The sequence below is a fragment of the Saccopteryx bilineata genome, chromosome 2 (genome assembly GCF_036850765.1).
Source record: "Saccopteryx bilineata isolate mSacBil1 chromosome 2, mSacBil1_pri_phased_curated, whole genome shotgun sequence".
NCBI lineage: Eukaryota > Metazoa > Chordata > Mammalia > Chiroptera > Emballonuridae > Saccopteryx > Saccopteryx bilineata.
The window spans coordinates 176,979,090-176,994,488 of NC_089491.1; the positions used below are offsets into that span (position 1 = coordinate 176,979,090).

Consider the following 15,399-nt stretch of genomic DNA (forward strand, 5'->3'; position numbering starts at 1 on the left):
ATTTATCCTATAACTTATTCAACTATTCTACTATTGGTGGACATCTTTCTAGGTTGTTGGTAATTTTTAACAAAAATTGGTATCCTGTTCCCTCCATTTTTCCCTCACACCATCACCTTACTAGTCTCTTCAGTTCTGTCCCTTTCCAGTATGTCTCTTCCTGCCCTTACTAACAGCTCAATTCTCTTCTCCCATGATCATCTTCCACAATCACTCTCTTAATCCCCATTTTAGAACATACCCCTTCCTGTCTTCTCCCCACTTTTTCACCTCCCGGTCATTCCTCAGCCCATCTTGATCTGGCTCTTGTTCTGGTGAAACTGCTTTTCCAAAGGTCACTAGTTACCAGGTAAAATGGGTAGTTTTTCGTCCTTGTCTTGTTTCACCTTCTTGTGAGTTTTGACACTGCTCTTCACTCCTTTCTTCTTAAAATTCCACTCTCTTGGTTTCTGTGCCCCTGCTCTCCTGGCTTCTTCAGTTTTCTGGCAACCCCTTCTCAGCCTTCCCCACAAGCCTCTTAAATAATGGCCTATTCTAGGGTTCAGCCCTTGGTTTTTTGCTTGCTCTCTCTGGGAGATGTCATCCACGTCCAGAGATTCCACAACTATAATTTAATCTATAAACCCAGCACAGGCCATTTTATTTTATGTCCAGTTGAACTCAGTTACTCTTACCATGTTCCAATATGAACTTATCTTTTTTGCCAGAACTGCTCCACCATCTCTCTTCATCTTAGCCAGAAGCGTGGGATTCATTCTCAATGTCTCCCTTCCCCTCAAATCCCCCACATCACTAAGAATTTTCCAAACTGACATTAAAGTATACCTTTAAATGCCATCCCTTCCTTCCATCCTAACAGCTACGGTTTCAGTTCATCACCTGGAGCCTAGACTTTTGCAGTACCACAGGCTACCTCCAGAATGATGCAGAGTAGTCCTTCTAAACACCAGCACATTGAGTATATGCATTAAAACCATTTTGTTAACGAATGCTTCTGGGTTAGCTTTAGGAGGGAATTTACTCCTAGAGACTGGGCAAAACCGGTAGGCGGCGATTTTGCAGCCGAGAAACCCCAGACTGAAAAGTGAAACAGGTCAGCCCAGGCCGCATCCCCACAGCCTCGGTGATCTGTCAGGGCCACGCGGACTCCGCGTGTCCGCCCTTCCGCCAGGTGAGCCCAGCCCCCCTCCCCCCACGGGTTTTGGGGCACAGAGCCAGGGGGCGGAGCCAACCTCGCCCCGCCCCAGCCCGCGTGACGACAGCTCAGGTGAGCCCTGCTTCCGGGGTTGGGAGACCGGATCGTTCCGGGCTCTCGCGTCCACTCGATCGTGTACGCGGGAGACCATGGCGTCCTCCTCGGCCCCGCCGGCCACCGTACCAGCGAGTACAGCGGGCCCCGGCCAGGGTTTCGGCTTCGCCTCCAAAACCAAGAAGAAGCATTTCGTGCAGCAGAAGGTGAAGGTGTTCCGGGCGGCTGACCCACTGGTGGGCGTGTTCCTGTGGGGCGTAGCTCACTCGGTGAGATCCGGCCCTATCCGGCTCCCCCCACGCCCCCCGTAGCTGTGTCCGTATCCCTTCAAGCTCTTGTGCCTCAGGGCGTCCCTGTCTCCAGGCTCCCGTCTGCAGTGTCCCTCGTGCTGCACTTTCCGCCGGGGCTATCCCGTTCCCTGCTCACCTGCCTTCAGGTGATCCTCAGTGTGTCTTCTCACTCTAGACTTTTTTTTTCTTTCTGAAGCTGGAAACGGGGAGAGACAGTCAGACAGACTCCCGCATGCGCCCGACCGGGATCCACCCGCACGCCCACCAGGGGGCGACGCTCTGCCCCTCCGGGGCATCGCTCTGTTGCGACCAGAGCCACTCTAGCGCCTGGGGCAGAGGCCACAGAGCCATCCCCAGTGCCCGGGCTATCTTTGCTCCAATGGAGCCTCCGCTGCGGGAGGGGAAGAGAGAGAGAGGAAGGAGAGGAGGAGGGGTGGAGAAGCAGATGGGCGCTTCTCCTGTGTGCCCTGGCCGGGAATCGAACCCGGGGCTTCTGCACGCCAGACCGACGCTCTACCGCTGAGCCAACTGGCCAGGGCCTCACTCTAGACTTTTTATCTTAACCGTAGACTTTGTCTTCTCCGCCCTTTAGTCCTCCACCCAGTTCCGCCTTCCCCACCTGGAATCCAGCTTCCTGCCTCCTTCCTGCCAGATCCAGCCTCAGCCTCGGGCTGCGTAGACCAGCCAGGACCCGGCTACAGCTGGAAGGACATTAGGGGGAGTGGCTGTTCAGGGTTAGTGGTGGTGAGGTCTCCGGTGAAAGTGTAATGGAAGGGGAGCAGGGAGGGTAGCTGGATGAGGGGGGTTGGTTCACTTTCCTTTCCACCTTGCTTTCCAGCTGATGTCCTTGACTTTGGAACCTTGACTTTGAGGGAAGCTCTGGGCTTATCGGACCTTCTAATCCTGCTTGTTTCTTCCTTTCCCTTCACAGCATTTCTGAGAAGCTACCCTACCCTAAACCTAGTGGTTGCACTCACTCAGCCGTTGTTCGCTGGTGATGGTGTTTGATGTGAATGGAGGTCATCTTTGACTAAAGAGATGGCTGAGAAGCTCTGGTCATGGGGGCACTGAGCTGGTGAACTTCAGAAGCAGGAAACTGCTGTAGAGGGTGTGGCCTGGGAATCAGGAGGAGGCCATATAGGCCAGTGCATCTTCTTTCCTGAGAATACTTCAGGTGAACATACCACAGCCACTGCTCCCTTCCATTGGATCTGGAATGGAAGTGATGCAGTGACCTTGAATGTGACAGGCGGTATTTTATAAATCAAATTCCTTGAATTGTTATAGTTATGGCAGGGTTGTGGAGGTGGAAGAGGGCGAGGAGGAATACAGTTTTGTCACATTCTTAATTTGTGGTTTAAAGTGTTGTTTGGGGTCTGTCAGCTCCCTTTTGCATATGTTCCCAGCTTCCTGGGTGGTAATGTCTTATCAGCAAGTACCCAGTCTAAGGCACTTGGTATGGGCAAGGCTGACGGAAGTAGGGCTGCCTCTCATGTGTACTTTCCATATGACTCATCCATCCCTTTAGGAAGTTTAACAAGGAGGGTTTTCCTTGAGTAAGAATTGAAGGAATTACAAATAAGACCTGCCTTAGCTTCCCTGGGTCTATACTTTATCTTCAACACCTTACCCTCCATCAAACACACATTTACTTCAAGTATCTGAAATGAGGAAATTCCTTAAACATATCTTAATGATGATTCAGCCTGCTTTAACATCAGGTGGTGAAGAGGGGCCATGAAGAACTGTAGCTGAATTTTAGGCTGGGAATCTCAAGTGGCTTATTTTTCTGGAGGAGTGTGTTCTGTCCTCCTTTTCTACTGAGAATGAGAGGATCTGGGTTATACTGCAGTTTATGGGATTTAGGTTAAACTGCACTTCATAAACTCTGTCAAATGCCTAAATAAGGATAGGCAAGGCACCCATTTATACAGTTAATAAACACTTCAAGACCACCATATGCCAAACATTTTGCTAGGTAGGCAGTTGATTAGAACTGATCCCAGTGCTGGAAGAATCACAGTCTAGATGGGAACTTACATAAACTAGCGATTAGTCATATTATAAATGCACTTTTTTTTTCTTTTTTTTTTTTTTAGAGAGAGAGAGACAGACAGACAGGAAGGGAGAGAGATGAGAAGCATCAATTCTTTGTTGTGGCACCTTAGTTGTTCATTGATTACTTTCTCATACGTGTCTTGACCAGGGGGCTCCAGCTGAGCCAGTGACCCCTTGCTCAAGTCAGCGACTTGGGCTCAAGCCAGCAGCCTTGGGCTGGAAGCTAGTGACCTTTGGGCTCAAGCCAGCAACCTTGGGGTCATGCCTGTGATCCCATGTTCAAGCCAGCAACCTCAGGGTTTCGAACCTGGGTCCTCTGTGTCCCAGGCCAAAGCTGTGTCCACTGTACCACTGAATTAGCAAACTGCTGACTTTGGAGGCTCAGGAGAGCATGTGATGTTTGCATTTTTGGGGATGTGAGTTGGCTTGAATTTATTGAACAGATGCCTGATGAGTTTGTATCTTCTGCATTCCCTCTTAAATCAGCTGCTCTTCTTTTACCTTACACCTAGTAAGTGGGACCTACTGCAGAGAACTGGGTCTGAGTTGTCTGGAAGGACTGGTCCTACTTGTAAGGAGGTTTCTTTTGTAGGATATGGATATTTCATTTTATTTGTTGTTGACCCCTCAGAGAGTTCCATTAACTGTCTCATATTTTTAAAAATGCTTTTTGTGGCCTGACCAGTGGTGGCGCAGTGGATAAAGTGTCAACTTGGAAATGCTGAGGATGCAGGTTCAAAACCCTGGGCTTGCCTGGTCAAGGCACACATGGAAGTTGATACTTCCACCTCCTCCCCTCTTCTCTCTCTCTCTCCCTATCTTTAAAATGAATAAATAAAATCTTTAAAAAAATAAATAAATAAAATAAAAATAAAAATGCTTTTTGTTTTGTTTTTAATGGAGCATAAAACTGTTTGTCATGAGTGTCTTGAGTCTGCTGAGGATATTTTTTTCTCTCTAGAATTTCTCACAGCTTTAAAAATGAGTTGCTTATAGAATTTGCCTGATATAAAAAGACTGTTGTGAGCATGAAGTTCCTCAGGGGTGGGAGTGTGAGGAGTTCAGTGTGAAGGTTGCTTACTGCAGTAAGTTGGCAGCAGAAGAGGTCAGACACAGTCTCTCACCTATGTCAAGTGAATGATAAGCAATATTTTTAAAGGAATGAGGTTTGAGTTGCCCTTTTCTGACTCTTGACCAGACACAGAGTATGAGTAGTTCATACTCCTACTCACTCCCTATTCTTGTTTCGGCTTAGCAGATCAATGAGCTCAGCCAGGTGCCTCCTCCTGTGATGCTGCTGCCAGATGACTTTAAGGCCAGTTCCAAGATCAAGGTGAACAATCACCTTTTCCACAGGTATGTGGGAATTCCCACCCTTCTCATGTCAACCTTTGAAGAAAAGAATAAATAATTTTAATAGTTAAGATTCAATAAGTTGAAGGTTTTTAGATTTAGAAGGCAACTTATGAGTTTTATTGTCTAACCTTCTTCCCAATGCAGAAATTTAGTATTATGCAAATAAATCATTAAAATAATTTTCAGTGTTCCTTATATCTTTATATGGATGTTCTAGTTTATCTCTTTTCTTGCCTAGCAATTCTATAAAGTAAATACATTTGGATATCATTCCCATTCGTTTCTGATGGGGACTTCCTGAAAAAAAAGAGTCTCTAAGCCCTTCCTCCTAGTATCAGATGGTACAATTCTAAAAAGTGGCACCTATTGCTGAGTTTAGGATGTCTCTAACTTGCTTGTGATTTGGGAAATTCTGCTGTTTGGATGGGGAATACTTAAGCCATTTACTAGTTATGTGAGTTAAGCAGGTCACTCAAACTACCCTGACCCACAGCCTCTACTTCTATAAAATAGGCATAATATACCTTTTAAGGACTTTACAAGGATTTTATGAGAATCAAAAAAGGTATATATGTGAAGTTGCTTTATAAACTGTCAAGCCCTATGTAAATATAAAGTAGTGTTGTTACTTTGTTTCCTTACCTTAAAAATCCCTATTTCAGGGAAAATCTGCCTAGTCATTTCAAGTTCAAGGAGTATTGTCCCCAGGTCTTCAGGAACCTCCGTGATCGATTTGGCATTGATGACCAGGATTACTTGGTGAGAGTTTATGGGCTGAAGGTATTCCTTCTTCTGAACAACAGGGGAATCCTTGTGACAGCCATGGTTGGAGTAATGAGAGCCTTGGCAAGTATGATTCTTTACCTTTTCATCATCACAGGTGTACCTAAAAATCTGGTGAAAGTTACAAACCCTGTCTTGAGGCGGGTGGGGGTGGGAGAGAATATAGATAACATTAAAATTTTTCTGCTACTTTCAGTCCATGTATAGACACCAGATTAAGAACCCCTGCTCAGCCTCTTATGCCACTGTTTTATCTACATTCAGACACTTTCAGTTGGCCATTATCCTATGACTTGCATCTTCATATAAAGGGGAAGGAAAAGAGTCTCTAGCTAGCCTATTCCCTTTCTCTAACAGGTATCCCTTACCCGAAGTCCCCCAAGTGAAAGTGAAGGCAGTGATGGTCGCTTCCTTATCTCCTATGATCGGACTCTGGTCATCAAAGAAGTATCCAGTGAGGACATTGCTGACATGCATAGCAACCTCTCCAACTACCACCAGGTCAGGCCTCTGTCTAGCCTAGTTCTTTCCTGTCTCTTTACTCATAGCTTAGCTGCCAGAGCACACAGGGAGATTTCATGTCCCTGTCCTCTCTACAACCTATTTTGCTCCCCAAGAAGCACTTGACATTGTTTTTAAAAACTATAATTTTTTTTAAAGTCTTTGTATACCTATTTGTGTTTATTGAAATAGAATAATTTAGACGTGTTACTTATTATTTGATACTTATAATCTAAAACCAGTATGGATTGATACATAAAGGGCACATGTATAACAAAGTATAACTTTAACCTGACCAAATGGAAGCGCAGTGAATAGAACATCGACCTGGGATACTGAGGACCCAGGTTTTTTTGTTGTTGTTTTTTAAATTTTATTTATTCATTTTAGAGAAGAGAGAGAAAGGGAGAGAGAGAGAGAGAGAGGGAGAGAGAGAGGAGAGAGAGACAGAGAGAGAAGGTGGGGAGGAGCTGGAAGCATCAACTCCCATATGTGCCTTGACCAGGCAAGCCCAGGGTTTCGAACCGGCAACCTCAGCATTTCCAGGTCGACACTTTTATCCACTGTGCCACCACAGGTCAGGCGGACCCAGGTTTTAAACCTTGAAGTCACTGGCTTGAGTATGGGCTCACCAGCTTGAGCATGGGGTCACCGGTATGGGAACATTGACATGACCCCATGGTCACTGGCTTGAAGCCCAAGGTTGCTGGCTTTGAACAAGGGGTAACTGGCTAGCTGGAGCTCCTTGTTCACGACACATATGAGAAGCAATCAATGAACAACTAAAGTGCCACAACTATGAGTTGATGCTTCTCTCTCTCTCACTAAAAAAAAAAAAAAAAAGTATGAACTTTAGACTTAAAATTGGATGAAGTGTTAGCACCAAATATACTATCAGGAATAAATGCAATTTGGGGAGAAAACCAGGATAAGTACACAATTGGGGTAATTTGGAAGGTAGAGGCCATGATACTATCTAGCCTTGAAACAGATTAGGGAACTATTTTGTCTGATTTGATTAACGGGGCACATGGAGTTTGTGGGATTGGTGATAAAAACACTGCCTAAATATCTTTCTACTGAAGAAAAAAAAGGTTCACTAAAACCAGTAAGCAAGGAATAAATGAAAGACTCAAAAAGGAATATTTGGTTTATCTAACAAATATTGAATGCCTTTATTACTAGGTCCTGTGTTAGGCTGTGGAGAAAGAGGTGACTTAAATGGTTGAGGCCCTTGAGGGTCTTTTAATCTAATGGCAGAATCTAGTAAGCTAGCATTAGCACACAGGAAGATGTGTGCAGTCGTAGAGGTAGATACAGAATACTCTGCGATTCAGAAGAAAAGCATCTCAACTCACTAGGAGATACACTTGGGAGGCTCAAGGATACTTTTTTAGAAGGAGCATCATGAGAGTTGATTTTTATTTTTGTGAGAGACAGACAGACAGGAAGGGAAAGAGATGAGAAGCATCAACTCATAGTTGCAGGCACTTTAGTTGTTCTTTGTATACTTCTCATATGTGCCTTGACTGGGTTAGGGGAGCTCCCGCCAAGCCAGTGACCCCTTGCTCAAACCAGTGACCCTGCGCTCAAGCTCGTGACCCTGCACTTCAAGCTGGTGACCTCGGGGTTTCAAACCTGGGACCTCGGCGTCACAGGTCTACACTCTATCCACTGTGTTACCACTGATCGAGCTGAATGGACACTTTTAATTATTTTTGCCCTACTTCATTCCTAACTGGATTGGAGAACAGAGAGGTGGGGAATTGGAAGAGTAGTCTAATGAGAGCTGAGTGTGAGGAGAGTTGTAAGGAGAGGCTGATCGGTAGTATCAAGTGCCATTCAGTTGATATATATATAATACTGACTAAATATTCATTGGGTTTGGCAACTGAGGGATTTGGGGGAGGAAGGAGTAGAGGGATTTCAGAGGAGAAATGAGGGTATATACAGGGGGTCTTCTGGTTACAACACAGTTCTGTTCCCACAACAGTGACATAACCGACTTCTGGTGTAAGTCGAAATACACCTTAGCCTAAGTCACTTACCTATCCTAACACAGTTGTAAAACCATCATCTAGCACATAAAAACACAAATATGCTGCATCATTGCATGTTCTTCTGCATGCAACCAAACTAGTTCGCCTGCGTAGTCCATAAGTACGACACTAGTGGAGTAAACCAAAACACTCACATCTCAGTTGTTCTAAGTTTTTATGCAAGTGAGCATCGTCAACTCGAAATGTTTTATGTTGAGACTGTCGTAACCCGAGGACCCCCTGTATTGATTTCACTGGTTTGAGGTGAAAGATATCCTTTCTCATTTCCTATTTATCATTCTTTCAGATGGGAAATGAGAGATAGAAAGTGGATTGATTGCTGACTGTTTTTCTGAGAAGGTTGGCTATGAAGTGAAGTAAGCAGAAATAGAGAGAGAGAGAAGGAGAGAGAGTAGCATTGAAAGAGGAATAATTTTTTTTTTTAAAGAATCCAAATTATAGCCTGACCAGGCAGTGGTGTAGTGGATAGAGCATTGGCCTGGTATGCTGAGGACCCAGGTTTGAAACCCTGAAGTCACCGCCTTGAATGCGGGCTCACCAGCTTGAGTGCAGGGTTGCCAGTTTGAGCATGGGATCATAGACATGACCCTCTGGTTGCTGGCTTGAGCCCAAAAGTCACTGGCTTCCGGCTCAAGGTTGCTGACTTGAGCCCAAGTCACTGGCTTGAGCAAGGGGTCACTTGCTCTGCTATAGCCCTCAGTCAAGGCACATACGGGAAAGCAATCAATAAACAACTAAGGTGCCGCAACAAAGAAGTGATGCTTCTCATCTCTCTCCTTTTCTTTCTGTCTCCTCTCACTAAAAAAAAAGAAAAGGAAAGGATTCCAAACATCAACATTTTTACTAGGGGAATTTAGCCCACAGAGAAACATTGGTCTGGATAAAATCAATTTGCTGATAAACAGATGAAATATCTAATCCTGTGACTGTTTGCATATAAAAAGGGTCTAAAATAAGGATAAAAATACCTACATTTCCCATCTGAAAGAATGATAAATAGGAAATGAGAAAGGATACTTTAAAATCGAGATATTATGCAAATGAATTAATCAGAAGAGATAAGGATTCAAAAACTTCACAATAACCAGGGGCATCTTTAGAAAGCTGCCACCACTTTTGACTTTCTTGCAACCTCTCTAGTTGAAGTATTCTGCTCACTCTGGAATGATAGTGTTTGAATACCCATCCCTGGGCTCTTTGCATATGTGGTGCTCAGCTTCTTCCCATTCCTTCCTACCTTCCACCCCAGTACATTGTGAAGTGCCATGGCAACACGCTGCTGCCCCAGTTTCTGGGGATGTACCGAGTTAGTGTGGACAATGAAGACAGCTACATGCTTGTGATGCGCAACATGTTTAGCCACCGTCTTCCTGTGCACAGGAAGTATGACCTCAAGGTGCGGAGAAGATAGCTCTGGTGGAGGGGGAGGCTCCTCATGGCCTGACAATGAGAAGGTCCTGGGAGGGCACTAGATGACGCATTTTAAAGAAAAGAAGGCTATGGATGGGTTTGGGTGCTCGTCTTCGACGCTGGATCTTGCCTGTTCTTTTAACCACTTCTGCTGATTAGTATTTGGGTCTCTCCACAGGGCTCCCTAGTGTCTCGGGAAGCCAGCGATAAGGAAAAGGTGATTCTAATTTTAGGGTGAGGGATAGGGGAGGGTAGATGAAAGGGATCTTCTTAGGATAAGGAGGCAGGGATTACCAGCTATTTATTCTTATCTTAAACCCCTGACAAGAAGAGAGATGGAAATTTGTTCTATTTCAGGGATTGTGCAGAAGGGGCAGGGGAACAGCTGCTTTGTCATGGATAATTCTATGTGGAAGGTTGGGGGATGGGTGAGGATGTCAGACTTGAGCAAAATGCTTAACTTCTACCACCCACTCTGGGCTGTCCTATTGGAGCGGGTATTTTTGCTTAATAAGAAGAAAGAAAAGTCAGTGTGGAGGACCTGAATGAAAACCATAGCAGAAAGTAGTGGAATGTGATTTGGGTTACAGCTGCAGTGACTGAGTCTGGGGAAGCCATTGGAGGTGAGAACTGACTGGGGCATCATCCAGCGTGGAGTTAAGTGAGAGAAGGGCTGCAAGATCTCTCTCCCCTAGCAACCACTGAGTTAGAGATAGAGCCCTGGATAGAGCAGGGTTCTCTGAGACCTTGGGGGAAGGAATATATTCCCAAAGTGTCCCTTTACTTATTCTCAGGTTAAGGAGTTGCCCACCCTTAAGGATATGGACTTTCTCAACAAGAACCAGAAAGTTTATATTGGTGAAGTGGAGAAGAAAGTATTTCTAGAGAAGCTAAAGAGAGATGTGGAGGTGATGATTGGGGTGCTCTGGGAAATGGCTTTGTTTCCTCTTTTGCTGCCCTTAGGGTAGTTATCTCTCTATTCACAATATGAGGGAACTCCTCCTCTTCCTTTTATCCTTTGGGTTCTCTATATGTTAAGGAGTTGGGTCTGAGACTTGAAAATCCCCTAGAGGTTACCCATGGAGCGAGTAACTGGAATGAGCTGAAAGGATGATCTTAATACTAAAGGGTAGTGGTATTCAATTTTTATACTTCCTTTCCCAAGGAGGGCCCCAGAAGTTCAGGGGTGGGAGGGGTAGAAGGGGAGATACCTGGGAGTGGGGAGGGAGATTGGGGGTATCTGATTTGCCAATGGGGCCTCAGTTCCTAGTGCAGCTGAAGATCATGGACTACAGCCTTCTGCTGGGCATACACGACATAGTTCGGGGCTCTGAACCAGAGGAGGAGGAGGGGCCTGTGCGGGAAGAGGAGTCAGAGGGGGATGGGGACTGTGGCCTGCCTGGACCTACTGCTCTGGTGGGCTCCTATGGCACCTCCCCTGAAGGTATTGGTGGCTGCATCCATTCTCATCTGCCCCTGGGCCCTGGAGAGTTTGAATCCTTCATTGATGTCTACGCCATCCGGAGTGCTGAGGGTAAGAGGAATCCTGGAAACTTTAAGAGTGGGGAGGGCAGCCCTTGTGGGACAGAGACCAGGGTGCTGAGTGGAGAGGCGGGTTAGCTTTTCCAAACATATCTGACTGGTTCCTGGGGAGAGGAAATTGGGACTATACTTGCTTTTCATTGCTGGTTACTCTCTCCAGGGGCCCCCCAAAAGGAGGTTTATTTCATGGGCCTCATTGATATCCTGACGCAGTATGATGCCAAGAAGAAAGCAGCTCATGCAGCCAAAACTGTCAAGCACGGGGTGAGGGTTTTGCAAGGCTTTTCCTTTCCTGTCTTGACTATTCCTTGGGAAGAGAAAGCCTTCTGTGCCAGAGCAATGGGTTGGCAAAAGTATGAAGTGTTGGGTATGGAAATGGTGGGGGAGTGGGATCAGGGTGGGGAATGGAGAAGAGTGGTGGATGGCCTGACATCGTATTCCTCTTACAGGCCGGAGCAGAGATCTCTACTGTCCATCCTGAGCAGTATGCTAAGCGATTCCTGGATTTTATTACCAACATCTTTGCCTAAGCGACTTCATGGTGACTGCTGCTTTATGTTCAAGGTGTTGGGGTTCTCAGAGGCTTGGAGGAATTGTGGATGTTCTGGTCACTACTTCTCTTCCTCCTTGCTGAATTCAGGCTACAGGCTTTTTCCATCCTAAGAACTCCATCTTCTTGAGTAGACTCTTCCTGGCCCTCAGAAATACATCATCTTTTCTCCCCTTTGTCTAGTTTTCTCCCCTCTCTCCCTCCCCTCCAACAAGTCTGTTTGCTTCATTAGAATGTTACTGTTCATTCTCTCCCAAGTGCCTTGATTTTTGTAAAATGTTATGTTGTTTCTATATCCTACAAGGAGCTGGGGGGAGGTGCCCTCTTCCGGATCTGACTGATGAACCTACCTAACTCAAGGAACTACTCTGGATGCACTTTGCTCTGTGGGATGAACTAAGAATGTTTGAATTTTGCTGATAACTTTATAGAACTCACTGTGGCATACTTCCTTCTCAGTAGGCCCTGGGAGTCAAGACTTTCAAGATACTACAAATATGGTTGCAGGCATGCACACATGGTGGGATATGGCCAGTTTTACACACGGAGGTAGGGTGGAGAGTGATCAGCAGGCTGGCACCTCATGGAGATGGGAACTAAGAGGACTTATGTTATGCAGAGACCTGGAGAAAAGTGTCTGTCAAGGACTGATTACTCTCTCCAATGTCTTCCCTCACCCAGCTTCCACCCCTATCTCTGTACTTCTGGGCACAAAAGCCCAGAGATGGATGACCAAAGCATTCAAGCCTAGATGAAAGTGTTTGACTATTGCTGCTCTTCCCCAGGACCTTAAACCCCTTCTGGCACTGGAACCGTTCGGGGGGGGGGGGGGGGTCGCCAGTTCTGTAGGCTAGGCCAGGAGTGTAAGGTTTGTTCCCCGTGTTAAATTCCCTTTCTTCATGTCTAGCCATCCCTGAGGTTTTATTCCCAGGAGAAGGGAATATCTCCACCTAGGTCAACCTTGGTCATTTCAAGAGGATGGAGGTCTCAAGTGTGGAAACCTCCTCTATGGCCCTGGAGGTGTGTGCCCAGCATACTTCTTTCCCCCAGCCTTTCTCAAACCCCTTTTCTAGTTGGATATGTTATTCTGTTCTCCTCTGTCCCATCTTATTGCTACTGTGTCTCCCAGAGGACAGATGGCCTTCTTTGTCATCTTCAATCTCCACCCCAGAGAGGAGTCAGCCAGCCCCCTCCAAAGATATATAGTTGAGTTGATGCATGACATTCTCAGAATGTAGAGGACCCTGAGAGCCCAGTAGTGTCCTCCCTACCCTCTAATGCCTTTGTTGCAAAGGCAGCCATTGTTCTTGCTATCCTCTATAGACATCATTTTTTTAAAATATATAGATGGACACCAGCAATTGGCCTTTGGGGTTGCAGAGATTCTTTGCTCTGCATCTGGCTGGACTGATCCATTTCACAAGAAGTCACAAGGTCATAAAGAAGAATTCCTTTCTCCCCTCCATCTTCTGCTCCAAAGGAAGTAACAAGAGGAGTCCCAGTTAAGGATTAGAACCCTTATGATACCTTCCTGTCCAGAGCCTGATGGGTCATTTTCATTCCAACTATCTCCCTTTTCCCTGTTGAATGAAATAAAACTCCATGATACTAGCAACTGTTGTTCTTTAGAAATGGGTTTTCTGACCATGTGGATGACATATCATGAGCAGTCTATACTGCTCATTTGTTGCTTCTAATATTCATCTTTTTTGTTTTATTAATAGAAAAGATCTTGTGTATTTACTCCCATTGCTGTCACTATATAGAAATTAAATTATTGGATCCAAATTCCTTCACAGAAATGCCTCTCTCTGTCTCCCCCCCCTTTTCTTTCTTTTTTAAAAAATATATATTTTATTGAAATGAGGGGAGAGGAGCGGGAAGCATCAACTTGTAGTAGTTGCTTCCTGTATGTGCCTTGACTGGGGAAGCCCGGGGTTTTGAACCGGTGACCTCAACTTTCCAGGTCAACCCTTGATCTACTGTGCCACCACAGGTCAGGATGGTCTATGATTTTATTAAAGTAACAGTGCAGGGGCCCAGGAAGTGAGAGATTCGATAAATATATTACACCTGTACATACTGTTTGTTACACTTAATGAATTATTTCATTTTTTTCTTCCTTTTCCAAGTGAAAGGAGGGAAATAGACTCCTACATGCACCCCGACAACGATTTCCCCAGCAAACCTTGTTTGGGGCCAATGCTCTGCCCATCTGGGGCCATGCTCCAACTGAGCTATTTTTAGCGCCTGAGGCAGAGGCTCCACAGAGCCATCCCCAGTGTCCCAGGCCTATGCGCTCCAGCCAATCTAGCCATGGCTGCAGGAGGGGAAGAAAGAGATAGAGGTGAAGGAGAAGGTGGAGAAGCAGATGGTCACTTCTGTGTGCCCTGACCAGGAATTGAACCGGGACGTCCACATGCCAGGCTGACACTCTACCACTGAGCCAACCAGCCAGGGTTTCCCCCCCTTTTCTAAAGAAGCCAGTGCTTAGGGTTGCAGGAACCACCAGATGAATAATTCTGATCTTTAAGATGTTGGGTCCCTAACTGAGGATGTGGGTTTCTAGGTAGGTGGCTGTGAACTTAAAAGGTGAGGATTGTGCATAGGAATGGACACTTATTCTCCAGCTTTGTGAAAGTTAAGCTATAGGAAGAGAACTCTGACAATGTGACCTTTCCTCATCCCCTAGGGTTCTGGGCTTAGTCACACCCTGAACTCTGTACAGGAGAGAGGGATTCTCTCAGCCCACTATCTAAAACAGGGGTCCCCAAACTTTTTACACAGGGGGCCAGTTCACTGTCCCTCAGACCGATGGAGGGCCGGACTATAAAAAAAACTATGAACAAATCCCTGTGCACAATGCACATATCTTATTTTAAAGTAAAAAAACAAAACGGGAACAAATACAATATTTAAAATAAAGAACAAGTAAATTTAAATCAACAAACTGACCCGTATTTCAATGGGAACTATGCTCCTCTCACTGACCACCAATGAAAGAGGTGCCCCTTCCGGAAGTGCGGCAGGGGCCAGATAAATGGCCTCAGGGGGCCGCATGCGGCCCGCGGGCCATAGTTTGGGGACCCCTGATCTAAAAGAAGAAACTCAGTTTCCCCTAGGCTTCCTGAAAAAGATGTCCTCCCAGAGCAGGAATAGTACAGCAGGGTCCTGAGAAAGTGAAGAAAGTGACCAACCCTCCAGTCCAGAGGGGAGTGAAGAAAGGGGGTGGGTGGACAGAGGTTGCCAGTCTTGGGAGATCCAGTACTGCTTGGCTGAGGAGGTCTTTGGCTGGTGGAAAAACCTGGCTTGATGTGGCCCCAGGGAAGTGAGTTGGACTGAGGGTTGAGATCTGATGTGGGAAGACACCACCCCCACTCCAATGTTTTTTTTTAAAAACATATTTGCTTCCCATTCTGCACCAGCCTCAGTATTTGTGGAAAGAAAACGGGCACTTGCCAATACCCATCTGGGAGTGGGTTGTGGGGGAAGGCCCCAGAAGATAATCTAGAAAGGGCGACAGATGAGGGAAGTGACTTAAATAGTTTAGTCCTGGGGTGTATTTTTTACATCCACTGCTTTTCCACTATGACTCTTCTT

At 45.8% G+C, this 15,399-nt stretch overlaps 1 protein-coding gene across 5 annotated transcripts; it reads left to right on the forward strand.

The window, feature by feature from the left end:
• The first annotated feature begins 1,180 nt into the window (after positions 1 to 1,180).
• PIP4K2C (phosphatidylinositol-5-phosphate 4-kinase type 2 gamma) lies at positions 1,181 to 13,587 on the forward strand. Of its 5 annotated transcripts, none has more exons than XM_066258825.1 (11): positions 1,181 to 1,518; positions 4,853 to 4,953; positions 5,616 to 5,712; positions 6,094 to 6,237; positions 9,547 to 9,693; positions 9,886 to 9,924; positions 10,502 to 10,615; positions 10,971 to 11,241; positions 11,410 to 11,513; positions 11,699 to 11,790; positions 12,259 to 13,587. In XM_066258825.1, the coding sequence occupies exons 1-10, from the start codon at positions 1,345 to 1,347 to the stop codon at positions 11,777 to 11,779; spliced, it is 1,272 nt and encodes a 423-aa protein (XP_066114922.1). In that variant the 5' UTR covers positions 1,181 to 1,344; the 3' UTR covers positions 11,780 to 11,790; positions 12,259 to 13,587. The 5 variants fall into 5 exon arrangements, with proteins under 5 accessions (XP_066114922.1, XP_066114921.1, XP_066114925.1 ...); XM_066258824.1 differs by having other exon boundaries at positions 1,182 to 1,518; positions 12,104 to 13,587; XM_066258828.1 differs by having other exon boundaries at positions 1,200 to 1,455; positions 4,856 to 4,953; positions 11,699 to 13,587.
• The last annotated feature ends 1,812 nt before the right edge of the window (positions 13,588 to 15,399 follow it).

Coding starts and splice junctions, on each gene's coding strand:
- PIP4K2C (XM_066258825.1), top strand. CDS start 1,345: ATGGCGTCCTCCTCGGCCCCGCCGGCCACCGTACCAGCGAGTACAGCG. Junction 11,242..11,409: donor CGCCATCCGGAGTGCTGAGG/GTAAGAGGAATC, acceptor TACTCTCTCCAG/GGGCCCCCCAAAAGGAGGTT. Junction 11,514..11,698: donor CCAAAACTGTCAAGCACGGG/GTGAGGGTTTTG, acceptor TTCCTCTTACAG/GCCGGAGCAGAGATCTCTAC.